This window comes from Salmo salar, chromosome ssa14 (genome assembly GCF_905237065.1).
Source record: "Salmo salar chromosome ssa14, Ssal_v3.1, whole genome shotgun sequence".
Lineage (NCBI taxonomy): Eukaryota > Metazoa > Chordata > Actinopteri > Salmoniformes > Salmonidae > Salmo > Salmo salar.
Genome location: NC_059455.1, coordinates 87,403,252 through 87,418,944, shown reverse-complemented (window position 1 = coordinate 87,418,944; position 15,693 = coordinate 87,403,252). Strand labels below are relative to the sequence as shown.

At 43.7% G+C, this 15,693-nt stretch overlaps 1 protein-coding gene across 1 annotated transcript in view; it reads right to left on the bottom strand.

Annotated features, from left to right (window-relative positions):
* The window catches only part of LOC106570512 (collagen alpha-2(IX) chain), a 36,594-nt gene extending 25,700 nt beyond the window's left edge, over positions 1–10,894 (bottom strand). Inside the window, exons 1-9 of the mRNA XM_014142930.2 lie at positions 10,618–10,894; positions 9,022–9,096; positions 7,194–7,229; positions 7,022–7,084; positions 6,290–6,343; positions 5,421–5,456; positions 2,399–2,422; positions 454–507; positions 266–319 (exon numbers count right to left, since the gene is read on the bottom strand). Of these exons, the coding sequence (XP_013998405.2) occupies positions 266–319; positions 454–507; positions 2,399–2,422; positions 5,421–5,456; positions 6,290–6,343; positions 7,022–7,084; positions 7,194–7,229; positions 9,022–9,096; positions 10,618–10,689 (468 nt within the window). The 5' untranslated portion in view covers positions 10,690–10,894. The remainder of the gene's footprint in view (positions 1–265; positions 320–453; positions 508–2,398; positions 2,423–5,420; positions 5,457–6,289; positions 6,344–7,021; positions 7,085–7,193; positions 7,230–9,021; positions 9,097–10,617) is intronic.
* Between the last annotated feature and the right edge of the window lie 4,799 nt (positions 10,895–15,693).

Below are 15,693 nucleotides of genomic sequence, written 5' to 3'. Positions count from 1 at the left end.
TGTGTTTTTGCTGCAACACTGGTTTCTTGCTTGCAACTATTCGTTATTATTTTGCGTTAAGTTACTGGTTTCTTACTACATCTTCCTGGTTTCTTGGTGATTTTAAGTGACTGGTTTCTAGTGCTAGGTGTGTCCTTGCTGGTTTTTACTAATACTAGGTGTTTGTTTACTGGGTTCTTGCTGGCTTTAGGTGTGTACTTACTGGTATTTACTAGTTCTAAGTGTTTATTTACTGGCTTCTTGCTGGTTCTAGGTGTAAACATACTGGTTTTCCTGGGGGTCCTGGAATTCCTGGAGGTCCAGGTGCTCCCAATATGCCCTGAGAGAAGAGGGAGGAAAAGGAGGGTGGGAATTAGATGAGAGATGAAGAGTATCTAACATATTACATAACTTGTGTGCTATCAGACATAAGACAACAACGGTCTTCTTCGACAACAATGATGAGGGTCTTACCTTAGGTCCAGTCTGTCCAATCTCACCGGGAAGGCCGATTGGGCCTGGGGCTCCCTAAAGAAATAGAGAAAGAGAGAGAGAGAGAGAGAGGGAGAGCACATATTCTGTCAGACCTGGGCCCTGACAATAAATCTCAGTAAGACAAAAATAATAGTGTTCCAAAAAAGGTCCAGTTGCCAGGACCACGAAAACAAGTTCCATCTAGACACCGTTGCCCTAGAGCCCACAAAAAACTATACATACCTCGGCCTAAACATCAGCGCCACAGGTAACTTCCACAAAGCTGTGAACGATCTGAGAGACAAGGCAAGAAGGGCCTTCTATGCCATCAAAAGGAACATAAAATTCGACATACCAATTAGGATCTGGCTAAAAGTACTTGAATCAGTTATAGAACCCACTGCCCTTTATGGTTGTGAGGTCTGGGGTCCACTCACCAACCAAGAGTTCACAAAATGGGACAAACACCAAATTGAGACTCTGCATGCAGAATTCTGCAAAAATATCCTCTGTGTACAACGCAGAACACCAAATAATGCATGCAGAGCAGAATTAGGCCGGTACCCACTAATGATCAAAATCCAGAAAAGAGCTATTCAATTCTACATCCATCTAAAAGGAAGCGATTCCCAAACCTTCCATAACAAAGCCATCACCTACAGAGAGATGAACCTGGAGAAGAGTCCCCTAAGCAAGCTGGTCCTGGGGCTCTGTTCACAAACACAAACACACCCCACAGAGCTCCAGGACAGCAACACAATTAGACCCAACCAAATCATGAGAAAACAAAAAGATAATTACTTGACACATTAGAAAGAATAAAATAAAAAAACAGAGCAAACAAGAATGTTATTTGGCCCTAAACAGAGAGTACACAGTGGCAGAATACCTGACCACTGTGACTAACCCAAAATTAAGGAAATCTTTGATTATGTACAGACTCAGTGAGCATAGCCTTGCTATTGAGATAGGCTGTGGGGGGCAGACCTGGCTCTCAAGAGAAGACAGGCTATGTGCACACTGCCCACAAAATGAGGTTGAAACTGAGCTGCACTTCCTAACCTCCTGCCCAATGTATGACCGTATTAGAGACACATATTTCCCTCAGATTACACAGATCCACAAATGATTAAATAAAACAAAATTCTGATAAACTCTCATATCTACTGGGTGAAAAACCACAGTGTGCCATCACAGCACCAAGATTTGTGACCTGCTGCCACAAGAAAAGGGCAACCAGTGAAGAACAAACACCATTGTAAATACAACCTATATTTATGTTAATTTCTTCTCCCTTTTGTACTTTAAGTATTTGTAGAGAGAGAGAGAGACAGAGAGAGAGAGAGACAGAGAGTGAGAGGAGTGAGAGAGACAGAGAGAGAGAGAGAGTGAGAGGAGTGAGAGAGACATAGAGAGAGAGAGGAGTGAGAGAGACAGAGAGAGAGAGACAGAGAGTGAGGAGTGAGAGAGACAGAGAGAGAGAGAGAGAGAGAGAGAGAGAGAGAGAGAGTGAGAGGAGTGAGAGAGACAGAGAGAGGGAGCGAGACAGAGAGTGAGGAGTGAGAGAGACAGAGAGAGAGAGAGAGAGAGAGAGAGTGAGAGGAGTGAGAGAGACAGAGAGAGGGAGAGAGAGAGAGAGAGACAGAGTGAGAGGAGTGAGAGAGACAGAGAAAGAGAGAGAGACAGAGAGAGAGAGGGAGAGAGAGAGAGAGAGAGAGAGAGAGAGAGAGAGAGAGAGAGAGAGAGAGAGAGAGAGAGAGAGAGAGGAGTGAGTGAGAGAGACAGAGAGAGATAGAGAGAGAGGAGTGAGAGGAGGATATTTATCCTTCTGGTAGAAGAGGATACACTACCAGTGTAATTCAGTTCAGAATAATATTTAGCTCATGACTAGTTTTCTTTTCTTAATAAGTCTTTAATTCTTTATAATCAATAAATAACGACTTACAGCCAGTCCAGGCAGTCCGGGTCCCTACAGAGAGGGATGGAGAGAGGGAAAGGGGGATTAGAGATTAGTTAAGTCTAAGTATAATTGTATAATCATAAATAAGTGTGCATAATGAGTCATGTATGATTTGTTTAAACAATTATCTTCTGTTAATTCAATTAAGAGCATCTGTGTCTACGGAGGCAGAACACAATACAGACAGCGAGCATCAAGCTAACCCTGACTGAGAGAAAACAATCAATGTGTGTTCAATGTGTCATAATAGGTGATGAAATTAAATGTAAACAAAGAAATGTACGTAATTCAGTGATTCATCCATGCATATCACTGACTGACTCCACTCTGTCAATGTAGTTTGTCTAGTAGTCGGTCAAATATAGCTACACAACACCACCTAGTGGTACTCTGCTGTAACTACATGTAGTCTTCCTCAACTTGCGAGGAAGACTTCATTCTTAACCACAGATCTAGGATCAGATTACCCTGACTCCAAAACATTAGAAGAACAGACTGGCTGTATCAGAGTTCTTGAACCCACTATACCAACCTGGTCCGAGAGCATTTCCTATTGTTCTGTATGTAAATCCGAGACACTGCATTTAGTATGATATTTTACATTTGGTATGGTTACATAAGCTAAAATGAAAGAAGGGTGGTTGGTCGAGGTGGATGGGTGGGCGTATAACGCGAACATCTTGCAACCCAAAAGTTGCGATTTCGAATCTCGTCACGGACAACTTTAGCATTTTGCGTGCTTAGTCTCCTCCTGTTCCCCCATGACTGCGTGGCCAAATACGAAAAACATACACACAGTTTGCTGACGACATAACAGTGGTAGGCCTGATCACCGACAACAATGAGACAGCCTATAGAGAGGAGGTCAGAGACTGTCAGTGTGGTGCCAGGACAACAACCTCTCCCTCAACGTGAGAAAGACAAAGGAAAAGATTGAGGACTACAGGAACAGGTGGGCCGAACAGGCCCCCATTAACCTAGAAGGGCTGTAGTGGAGCAGGTAGAGAGTTTCAAGTTCCTTGGTGTCCACATCACTAACAAACTTTCATGGTCCAAACACACCAAGACAGTCTTGAAAAGGGCACAACAACACATTTTCCCCCTCAGGAGACAAAAGATTTGGCATGGTTCCCCAGATCCTCAAAAAGTTCTACAGCTGCACCATCGAGAGCATCCTGACCGGTTGCATCACCGCCTGGTATGGCAACTGCTCGGTATCTGACCGTAAGGCGCTACAGAGGGTAGTGTGTACGGCCCAGTACATCACTGGGGCCAAGCTTCATGCCATCCAGGAAGTATATACTAGGCAGTGTCAGAGGAAGGCCCCAAAAATTGTCTAATACTCCAGTCACCCAAGTCATAGACTGTTCTCTCTGCTATCGCACGGCAAGCTGTACCGGAGCACCAAGTCTCGGTCCAAAATGCTCCATAACAGCTTCTACCCCCAAGCCATAAGACTGCTGAACAATTAATCAAATGGACTATTTACATTGACCCCCCTTTGTTTTTACAATGATGCTACTCGCTGGTTATTATCTATGTATATTCCCTTTACCCCTACCTACATGTACAAATTACCTCGACTAACCTGTACCCCCGCACATTGATTCAGTACCGGTGCCCCCTGTATATAGCCTCGTTATTGTTATTTTATTATGTTACTTTTAATTTTATTTTTTTATTTTAGATTATTTGGTAAATATTTTCTTAACTCTTCTTGAACTGCATTGTTGATCAAGGGCTTGTAAGTAAGCATTTCACAGTAAGGTCTACAGCAGTTGTATTCAGTGCATGTGACAAATACGATTTGATTTGAGCTAATTAGCAACTTTTCAACTACTTACTACTTTTTAGCTACTTTTCAACTACTTAGCATGTTAGTTAACCCTTCCCCTAACCCTAACCTGAACCCTTTAACCTACACTTAACCCTTCCCCTAACCCTAACCTGAACCCTTTAACCTACACTTAACCCTAACCTTAACACTTTAACCTAACTCCTACACTTAACCCTAACCTTAACCCTAACCTTAACCCTTTAACCTACACTTAACCCTAACCTTAACACTTTAACCTAACTCCTACACTTAGCCCTAACCTTAACCCTAACCTGAACCCTTTAACCTACACTTAACCCTAACCTTAACACTTTAACCTAACTCCTACACTTAACCCTAACCTTAACCCTAACCTTAACCCTTTAACCTACACTTAACCCTAACCTTAACACTTTAACCTAACTCCTACACTTAACCCTAACCTTAACCCTAACCTTAACCCTTTAACCTAACTCCTACACTTAACCCTAACCTTAACACTTTAACCTAACTCCTACACTTAACCCTAACCTTAACCCTAACCTTAACCCTTTAACCTACACTTAACCCTAACCTTAACACTTTAACCTAACTCCTACACTTAACCCTAACCTTAACCCTAACCTTAACCCTTTAACCTAACTCCTACACTTAACCCTAACCTTAACCCTAACCTTAACCCTTTAACCTAACTCCTACACTTAACCCTAACCTTAACACTTTAACCTAACTCCTACACTTAACCCTAACCTTAACCCTAACCTTAACCCTTTAACCTACACTTAACCCTAACCTTAACACTTTAACCTAACTCCTACACTTAACCCTAACCTTAACCCTAACCTTAACCCTTTAACCTAACTCCTACACTTAACCCTAACCTTAACACTTTAACCTAACTCCTACACTTAACCCTAACCTTAACCCTAACCTTAACCCTTTAACCTACACTTAACCCTAACCTTAACACTTTAACCTAACTCCTACACTTAACCCTAACCTTAACCCTAACCTTAACCCTTTAACCTAACTCCTACACTTAACCCTAACCTTAACCCTAACCCCTAACCCTAGCGAGCTAGCTAATGTTTGCCACCTAGGAGGGTTAGTCCCTGTGGATTTGTAGTGATCAGGTTATATGTAGTCTGTACTGAACAGTGTTCAGGTTCTGTTGAGTCTGTTAGTACTTACAGTGGGTCCAGGTTCACCACCAGGTCCAGGCTGGCCCTGTAGAAAACAACAATAAACAACAACAATAAACAACAACAACAACATGAGGGTTTATTCTCTCACAGTTCACTACAGACATCCAATGTAGCTTCCCATTGGCTGATTACTATGACCTGACATAGCCTGGTTGAGAGGCTGTTTCAAATTTGGTAACACAATGTTAGTGTTGTTGAGTGCTGAAACAGACTGGCACCTAGGCTAGTAGTCTAGATGTCATTCCAGTTCATTTCTGGTAGGTTTTCAATCAACCAGAGCAGAGCAAAGAGAGGATTGGGAAAAGGTGTCCATGAGGAAAAGAAGGAAGGCACTTTAGACCAGTGGGCCTCAACTGGTTTTGCCTCGGGACCCAAATTCAACCAGTCTCAGTTGCGACCAAATATTCGCTTCTCAATTTATTTTTACCAAAATGCAATCTGGATTTTTTTTTGATGCTATATTGATAGTAAATGTAGCAATTATATAACAAGGGAACAACATTCCTACCTTTTTAATTCTAAATAATTCCATATTGCTCATATTCTTGATGAAGAATGTTGGTAAGTTCACTGGCTTGAGACCACTAAATCAGCTAAATCTGCTAAATAGCGCTGCTAATAACTCTACATTGAAAATACTAAGATTAAAGAAAATAGTTCAGAGATAAAATCATTTTAAAATGTAGGTTCATTATATTTTCTACATGCTTTCTACCTGGTTTAAGTTGTTGAAGTTAAGACTGGAGTCTTTTTTCATTAAAATATATATATTTTAAAGGTTTTACTCAGAAACTACCAAGCCGTGACCCAAATTTGAGAATCATTGCTTTGGACTATTTAGATGCGCCATCTTACTTTAGGTCCTGGGTTCCCGATAGGGCCGCGGTCTCCCTTCGGTCCCATCAAACCCTGTAGAGACGGAGTGATGGAGAGAGAGAGCAAGGGTAAAGAAGAAACAAAAATATTTGTTTGAAATTAGTCTCATACAACAAGGGCTGGTAGGGATTGCTGCGTGAGACCTAAATTCCCATTATAACAGTGGAACAGTGGTCTGATTGGATTTGACACGTCCAGGTAATCAGCAGGAAAACAAACCCCTGTGGAATGTCTCTCAGCGTGTGACTGTGAGACCAGCAGATTGACTTCCGAGTCCCTTGATTAGAGCGAAGCAGTTTCCTCAAAACATCCTCACCTTCATTCATTACAACATGAAGCTCAGTCTATCTAGCTAGGTTAAAATATATTAATGCATCAGTATTTACATCAATGCTTTTCTTTCCTGGAGGTTTCTCCAAACACACACACACACACACACACACACACACACACACACACACACACACACACACACACACACACACACACACACACACACACACACACACACACACACACACACACACACACACACACACACACACACACTTTCGCTCTCTCTCCCTCTCTTTCTTTCTTTCTCTTTCTTTCTCTCTCTCCCTCTCTCTCTCTCTCTCTTTCTCTCTTGTTCTTCTTCACAAACTGTTGCATTTTCCTTCTCTTCTTTCTCTCTCTCTCACACACGCCACATCTAATAGATGGACGACTTACGTCGATGCCGTTCTCTCCGGGAGGTCCATCTGGACCAGGCTCACCTGGGTCCCCCTTCAACCCCTACAAACAGAGACACAGCCATGGTCAAGTACATACACACACATCAGAGATGTTGTCATATTGAGTAAGGTGCATGAACACCCTTGAACATGCATAAACAGTAACTTACTGGTGGTCCAGGAGGTCCAGAAGGTCCTTTTTCCCCCTGTGAAGAGAGAGGAAGCAAAATGAGAGACATAATGTTAACCATTTGTTCATACATTGTATGTTTGCTACTTTCAGAAATTGATGAATGAAAGTCAGTTTATGTAGAAGATGTTGAAGTCTTTGGGCTCTATTCAATCTGTATTGCGGAAGTTCAGCGTTACAGCGTGAATGAAATATAAAGGAAATGTTCCTGCATTTTTTATTTAACTAGGCAAGTCAGTAAAGAACAAATTCTTATTTACAATGACAGCCTAGGAACAGTGGGTTAACTGTCTTGTTCAGGGACAGAACAACAGATTTTTATCTTGTCAACTCAGTGATTTGATCTAGGAACCTTGCGGTTGCTATCCCAACACTCTAACCACTAGGCTACCTACCACCACTGCATTCACAGTAAGCGCTGCATATGTCAGCTCAATTGGAAGTTACCTTTACATTTCTTCAGCGATACAGATTGAATAGAATCCCTTGATATAGAAGTACTTGATGACAGCCCATTGTTGATCTGGAGGGATTGGTGGAACCTCCACTGACCCTACCAGAAGGCTATGGCTGCATCTCAATATTCCAGAGGGACTTCCTTACCTAATCTCCTTTCTTCAATCAGAACAAACTTTTACTTTAAGTGCTGGACAAGTGAAATCAAATTCCTAGTAGGCAACTTCCATATGGATTCCATCTAGCCAATGTTTCAAGTCAGGGATAAGACAGATCATGTAAGGAAAGCAGACAAGGAGAGGAGACAAGGAGAGGAAGCCACTTTAGACTATTGAGTTGCATCCTAGGTAGTGACATCAACCTTTTGCGTATTCACCAATCCAGTTCGCCCCACATATCTGCAAGGGTCAGTTTGTCACATGTGGAGAGGAGGATGGGTGAAAATGTTTATTTTCAAATCCAGCCATGACTGGATGACAGCTCATGGTTACTCCGCCCTCAAGGTGGAGTTAGGGAACTTTCCAATCATGATAGGACTAGGTAGGTCAATATAGTGGAAACTAGGTGGAGCTATTGCTGACACCTAACCTAGTCCACTCACGTCTGCAAAGGAGAGTGAACAAGTGCACGGGGGAGTGAACAACTTTTTTGGAATGATATGCAGCCAGCTATTGTTGGCCAGAATTGGGTTTCACAGCACTCCCATTACAGCCCACCCTTTGGTGACATCACATATCATAGTAGATAAATGTATGACCCTGGGGCCCTTTCCATTCCAAGTTCCAACCCAGAAGAGGTGATCCATGTTCCCATCAAACATTAACCTGACAGTCCATAGCCTTCCATTAGTTGGAAAGAGAATTAACTTCTATGTCCAACTCAGCGAGGGCATTGACATATCCTAAACCATTCACGTTAACAGTATATCTATGTGGCTTTGGGGGAGAAACATCTCTCCTACTAATCGCATTGGATACAAGCCTACCTTGTAACATCACATTCCTTTTGAATCATACAGGCCTAGGCTCACATATTGGTGTTTCTTCCCTTCTCCATTCATGGTCTAATTCTGTATTCTCAACATGTTTTCAGAACCTGTCTTTGCTTAGACTGAGAATACCTCAAAGGTATCACATTACCGCGATATTAGCCCAAACCCCTCTCTTGGGATGGAGGGAAAGCTCCCGACTCAAAGACCTCTCTCACTGCTGGAAACAGAGCTCTTTTGTGCCGCTCTTTTGTGCCGCCCTCTGGTGGTACAACCGCGTCACTACCACAGCGTGTTCCGTTAGGTACAATGCCTGTCTTTGTGACAACCTGTTGGCGCTGGGCGAAGCGGAGGGGATACTCACATCAATGCCATCGGACCCGGGGGTGCCAGAGGGGCCGGGCGGACCGGGATTGCCTTGAGGTCCTGGAGGACCGTTCTGGAAGAAATTAGAACAAAATGGAAGGTTTAGAAATGTTCAAAGGTTTTTTAGAGATTTATTTGGGCTTAGAATGTATCACCTCTTGGCATTCTTTCAATTGGATACCTGTTATTTTCATACTGTCAAGTTTGGGGATTTTTGTGCCATTTTATTGTAAGCTTTTTGATAACGGAGACATGGCTAGTTTTGGAGCAGCTACTAATTGATGAAGGCACAACAATGTGAGGCAATCACACATTATCAAGTGTCATCATATTTCAATTACACTTCATGTGAATAAAATCCTATAAACAAGAGCAAATCATCATAAACACAAAGTAAATGAATCACCTAGAAACATCACATTTTTACGTAAACCATGTAACACCAATTTAAATCCAATACCACTGGTAGCCTATATGGAACCATTTAAAAACATTTATAAAACTATCCAGAGCTCATGAGAAAAAATAGGATTGATGAATGAGGTTCTCTTTTCTGATATGGCAGTGAAAATGATCCCACATCCTGTATTGATCCCACATCCTGTATTTGTCATGAGGCTGGGAATGTTTACCAAGACCCTCTCCCATCCCATCTCCTTCTTTTGGGAATGCAGCTTTCTTAAATCAATTTCAATCCGCTTCAACCAGTCACAACACAGAATCCTCATACAGTGTAAAGATGTATTCCAGAAGTGCCAATCACTCAGAAAAAAGGTTGGGAATTCCACACAAGGATCCTGTTTGTTCAGACAGATCCACTGGTAACTTTCTATTGGATAGCAGGTGGGTGTGATTTGATGGAGGGTATCATCAGGTCCGTCATTCCGTGTGTGTGTGTGTGTGTGTGTGTGTGTGTGTGTGTGTGTGTGTGTGTGTGTGTGTGTGTTTGAATGGTGGGCTTCGCAGTAAAGAGACTGGGTGTCTTGAATACACGGCCTGTGTGTGTGTGTGTGTGTGTGTGTGTGTGTGTGTGTGTGTCCAGCCGAATTACAGTTTTGAATCTATCCCTCTATGGTTCTCTCCTGAATCTCCTTTTTGGCAAAAATGGTAAATCGGTCCATGTTTTGTATGCATTCCAACTGTTGTTCAGGGATAACCGTCCATATGAAAAAGGAGACGGTTCCATTCTTCATTCATATTCAGGAAGAATCGTTATCCACAGAATCAAGGGCCATAGTCCAAAGTAGGAAGATACATGTACAATGCCACATTACACAACACACACAGTACACAGCTGATCTTCATCCAGCTCTAGACTCCTCATCAAAATGACGATGACGATGATGAAACACTCAAGCTCTGAAACACCATTCTGATCGTTCATTCTTCTGAAACAACCCAATTCCAAAATGTTTTCCAACCACCACTAGCCAGTGTGACAACAAAACCAAAGCAAGCACAGTAGTTCCCCTAGCAGCCCCCTTTTACCTCCACCCCCAGTCCCTCTCTTCAGGGGACCCCTCTCCCACCATACCCCAGCCAGAGCCACCCTAATGTGGGTACAGTCCTAACTTCCCCTGTCCACTCCACTCACCACTTGGGCCAGAGCCAGGCACAGAGTCTGCAGGATGGCCCAGCTCTTCAACACAGCCGAGAGTCCAGACATGATCCCTCTCTCCTCTCCCACTCTCTCTCTCTTCAGTACTAAATCCTCTCTTCTATCGCTTTCTCCCTCTCCCCTGTCCTCTCCTTCGAGCCGGGGACAGAAACGGTAGGGAATCCAAAGGGGGATGTGCGTAGCCCCAAAAATTCCACCTAGAAAAAAGTTGTGTCAAGGAATGGTTGGATGAAGGGATGGGTGGGTGGGATGAGAGAGAGGTGTAACCCAGCTCTACAGCCTGCCCCAGTGGTCTTAGGACTTCCTGAAAGCCCCCTACACCAACACAGAGACACACCGAAACATACACACTACGCAGAGACACACACATACAGAGACACACACACACACACACAGAGAGAGACACACACACAGAGAGAGACACACACAGAGACACACACACACACACAGAGAGACACACCGAGGCACACACACACACACACATTCACCTCACAGCTCATTGCCATGGTGGGTGGGGGCTGACACAGCTGCACTTATGAATAATGTATCCCCATAGACAGGTTCCTACAAGCTCACTGGACAAGCACAGCCGCTGCTCATGAATATGCACAGCAGGTTTCCACACACTGATTGGACACAGCTGCTACCTAGCAGAAGGGGAGTTCTTGAGTGACTGAAACGTGAGTGTTATGCCCCAACCTGCAGTAACTCTCCCACTACCGCCCCATAAGCAGTATGGTAGAAGCTCCACCTTGTCTTCTGATATGCTTGAATTTCTGTCATATTTCTTCCATCTCTCCACTTCTTTCAGATCAACAGTGCTTAGGAGCTAGGGCTTGTTCCTGGACAGGCTTCATGCCATTCAAACATCTCCCTCTCTCACCATTTATGTTGTGTTGTGTTGCGTGCGTGCGTGCGTGCGTGCGTGCGCGTGTGTGTGCTTGAGCGTTTGTTCTGCCCTATGCCAGCCTTTCACATAGGAGTGTCGAGTCTCTCAGTGAGATTTCTCTATGATAGACTGACTGAATGCATGCGCTTGAGCAGATCACTTTTGTTAAGTCGGTGACCAACACCTTCCCAAGTGTGTTACATTATGGGGATTTGTCAGACTTGTGCCTACATGACGACTGCATGAACTTTACAAAAACCATGTGGTCAAAGTTTATGAAGTTTGACTGCAGTCGGTTGCATATTTCTGCAGTTGCTCTTCACCGACTTCGTGACTGAAAGAGTAACCAACTTTGACGCGATTCATGTATAAAGGCTAAAGCAACCGACTGTAGACAAAAGTCGAGGAGTTAAGTTGAGGGAGGTGCATCTGCAACAGCTGAAAGTCGGACACTAATGTGGTTTTTCAACAGCAAGGCTCAGAACAACACAAGTTGGACCCTTTTTTAATCCTATACTGCAGCTGCAACACACCCATATGTTGTAGAGATGCTGTCACTTCTTACATTTAGCAGATGGTATTTCACATCTTCATCTTATTTAGTCTGCTCTCTCCTTTGATGAAATGCTGCTCTCTGTTGGTCATCTCTAGTTCCTTCAGTTCACATATTATTCCAGAGTTGGTACAGCGGTTGGAAAAAAATCCTTATGTGTACTAGTGCCTAACCCTATGCTGGTGGTGTGTTTTGGAATAACATTTTATATTAATATTGAAGGACAATAATATGTTATTTCCTCTAAAGTAAATAATCCTATGTAAACAAGAATAAACATGATACATTTCAATAGTAATGAGGTCAAAAGTGACAGCCATTGTGGATGAAACCCATTTTGAGAGTAACCGTGCGAGAGGAAAGTTCACCCATAATACCAAAATGTCACAAATGTAAAGTTCAGGAATAATAGTGAATATAAAGAAATAAACCACGGCAGTAAGACACGTGAACGGTAATGCTCCGCAAGGACATTGTTTGATCTCCCGATCAAATGCATATTTTTGGTTGGATTCTAACTTTAGCTGAGATTTCGCACGTCAGTGTATGCATGATGCACAAGTTCATGTTTATCTCAAGTTAGGATCAACCATACAGTACTTGACAGAAAGATGTAGGCTTATGCATTTAACAGGGCAGAAACCAATATATTTTACAATCAAATCAAATCATGCTTTATTTATACAGCACATTTCAGACATGGAATGCAACACAATGTGCTTCACAGGAAAAAATGAATGAAAACAATGAAAATGAAAGCTGAAATATTTACTACACAAGAAACATAACAAACAACATAACAATAAAAACTGAATTACTAAAAATGCTTATCCCAGATTGTTAAACATGTCCTTGCTTGCTATTTTACGCATTCCCAATCAGAGGACAGCAATAAGCCCTTGGCAGGCTGCTTTTGTATTTCTGGCGTTTAGCCTCCACTCAGAGGACAGCAATAAGCCCTTGGCAGGCTGCTTTTGTATTTCTGGCGTTTAGCCTCCACTCAGAGGACAACAATAAGCCCATGGCAGGCTGCTTTTGTATTTCTGGCATTTAGCCTCCACTCATATGACAGCAATAAGCCCTTGGCAGGCTGCTTTTGTATTTCTGGCGTTTAGCCTCCACTCAGAGGACAGCAATAAGCCCTTGGCAGGCTGCTTTTGTATTTCTGGCGTTTAGCCTCCACTCAGAGGACAGCAATAAGCCCTTGGCAGGCTGCTTTTGTATTTCTGGCATTTAGCCTCCACTCAGAGAACAGCAATAAGCCCTTGGCAGGCTGCTTTTGTACACTGCTCAAAAAAATAAAGGGAACACTTAAACAACACAATGTAACTCCAAGTCAATCACACTTCTGTGAAATCAAACTGTCCACTTAGGAAGCAACATTGATTGACAATAAATTTCACATGCTGTTGTGCAAATGGAATAGACAACAGGTGGAAATTATAGGCAATTAGCAAGACACCCCCAATAAAGGAGTGGTTCTGCAGGTGGGGACCAAAGACCACTTCTCAGTTCCTATGCTTCCTGGATGATGTTTTGGTCACTTTTGAATGCTGGCAGTGCTTTCACTCTAGTCGTAGCATGAGACGGAGTCTACAACCCACACTAGTGGCTCAGGTAGTGCAGCTCATCCAGGATGTCACATCAATGTGAGCTGTGGCAAGAAGGTTTGCTGTGTCTGTCAGCGTAGTGTCCAGAGCATGGAGGCGCTACCAGGAGACAGGCCAGTACATCAGGAGACGTGGAGGAGGCTGTAGGAGGGCAACAACCCAGCAGCAGCAGGACCGCTACCTCCGCCTTTGTGCAAGGAGGAGCAGGAGGAGCACTGCCAGAGCCCTGCAAAATAACCTCCAGCAGGCCACAAATGTGCATGTGTCTGCTCAAACGGTCAGAAACAGACTCCATGAGGGTGGTATGAGGGCCCGACGTCCACAGGTGGGGGTTGTGCTTACAGCCCAACACCGTGCAGGACGTTTGGCATTTGCCAGAGAACACCAAGATTGACAAATTCGCCACTGGCGCCCTGTGCTCTTCACAGATGAAAGCAGGTTCACACTGAGCACATGTGACAGACATGACAGAGTCTGGAGACGCTGTGGAGAACGTTCTGCTGCCTGCAACATCCTCCAGCATGACCGGTTTGGCGGTGGGTCAGTCATGGTGTGGGGTGGCATTTCTTTGGGGGGCCGCACAGCCCTCCATGTGCTCGCCAGAGGTAGCCTGACTGCCATTAGGTACCGAGATGAGATCCTCAGACCCCTTGTGAGACCATATGCTGGTGCGGTTGGCCCTGGGTTCCTCCTAATGCAAGACAATGCTAGACCTCATGTGGCTGGAGTGTGTCAGCAGTTCCTGCAAGAGGAAGGCATTGATGCTATGGACTGGCCCGCCCGTTCCCCAGACCTGAATCCAATTGAGCACATCTGTGACATCATGTCTCGCTCCATCCACCAACGCCACGTTGCACCACAGACTGTCCAGGAGTTGGCGGATGCTTTAGTCCAGGTCTGGGAGGAGATCCCTCAGGAGACCATCTGCCACCTCATCAGGAGCATGCCCAGGCGTTGTAGGGAGGTCATACAGGCACGTGGAGGCCACACACACTACTGAGCCTCATTTTGACTTGTTTAAAGGACATTACATCAAAGTTGGATCAGCCTGTAGTGTGGTTTTCCACTTTAATTTTGAGTGTGACTCCAAGTCCAGACCTCCATGGGTTGATAAATTGGATTTCCATTGATTATTTTTCGTGTGATTTTGTTGTCAGCACATTCAACTATGTCAAGAAAAAAGTATTTAATAAGATTATTTCTTTCATTCAGATCTAGGATGTGTTGTTTAAGTGTTCCCTTTATTTTTTTGAGCAGTATATTTCTGGCGTTTAGCCTCCACTCAGAGGACAGCTATAAGCCCTTGGCAGGCTGCTTTTGTATTTCTGGCATTTAGCCTCCACTCAGAGGACCGCTATAAGCCCTTGGCAGGCTACTTTTGTATTTCTGGCATTTAGCCTCCACTCAGAGGACAGCAATAAGCCCTTGGCAGGCTGCTTTTGTATTTCTGGCATTTAGCCTCCACTCAGAGGACAGCTATAAGCCCTTGGGAGGCTGCTTTTGTATTTCCGGCATTTAGCCTCCACTCAGACGACAGCAATAAGCCCTTGGCAGGCTGCTTTTGTATTTCTGGCATTTAGCCTCCACTCAGAGGACAGCAATAAGCCCTTGGCAGCATTGGCGAAAATCTGATATCAACTTTGGAGGGGACAATTACATTACATTTTCTCAAGAGCAATTCCTGAGGGGGACACCAAAAGTAGTGCTGTAAAACATAGCCTACATTGTAATATGGTAAATGTATATTGAGGAACCAAAGAAATAAGGTGTTTGCCGTACTCCTAACTACCGGTACCCAAAACTACACAACTACTCACAACAGCAATACCATTGCCTTTAACAAATCTTAGTTCAGTCACCAGTTTAAGTTGAGAGTGGGGGTATCCATGGCATTTTCCAATTATGTTCCTATTTTACAAGTAAAAAAAATTGAGAACCTTTCATAATGTTGCCAAACAAAGACTCAACAAACTTACCTGAGACTCCCTGTCTCTGCCAGT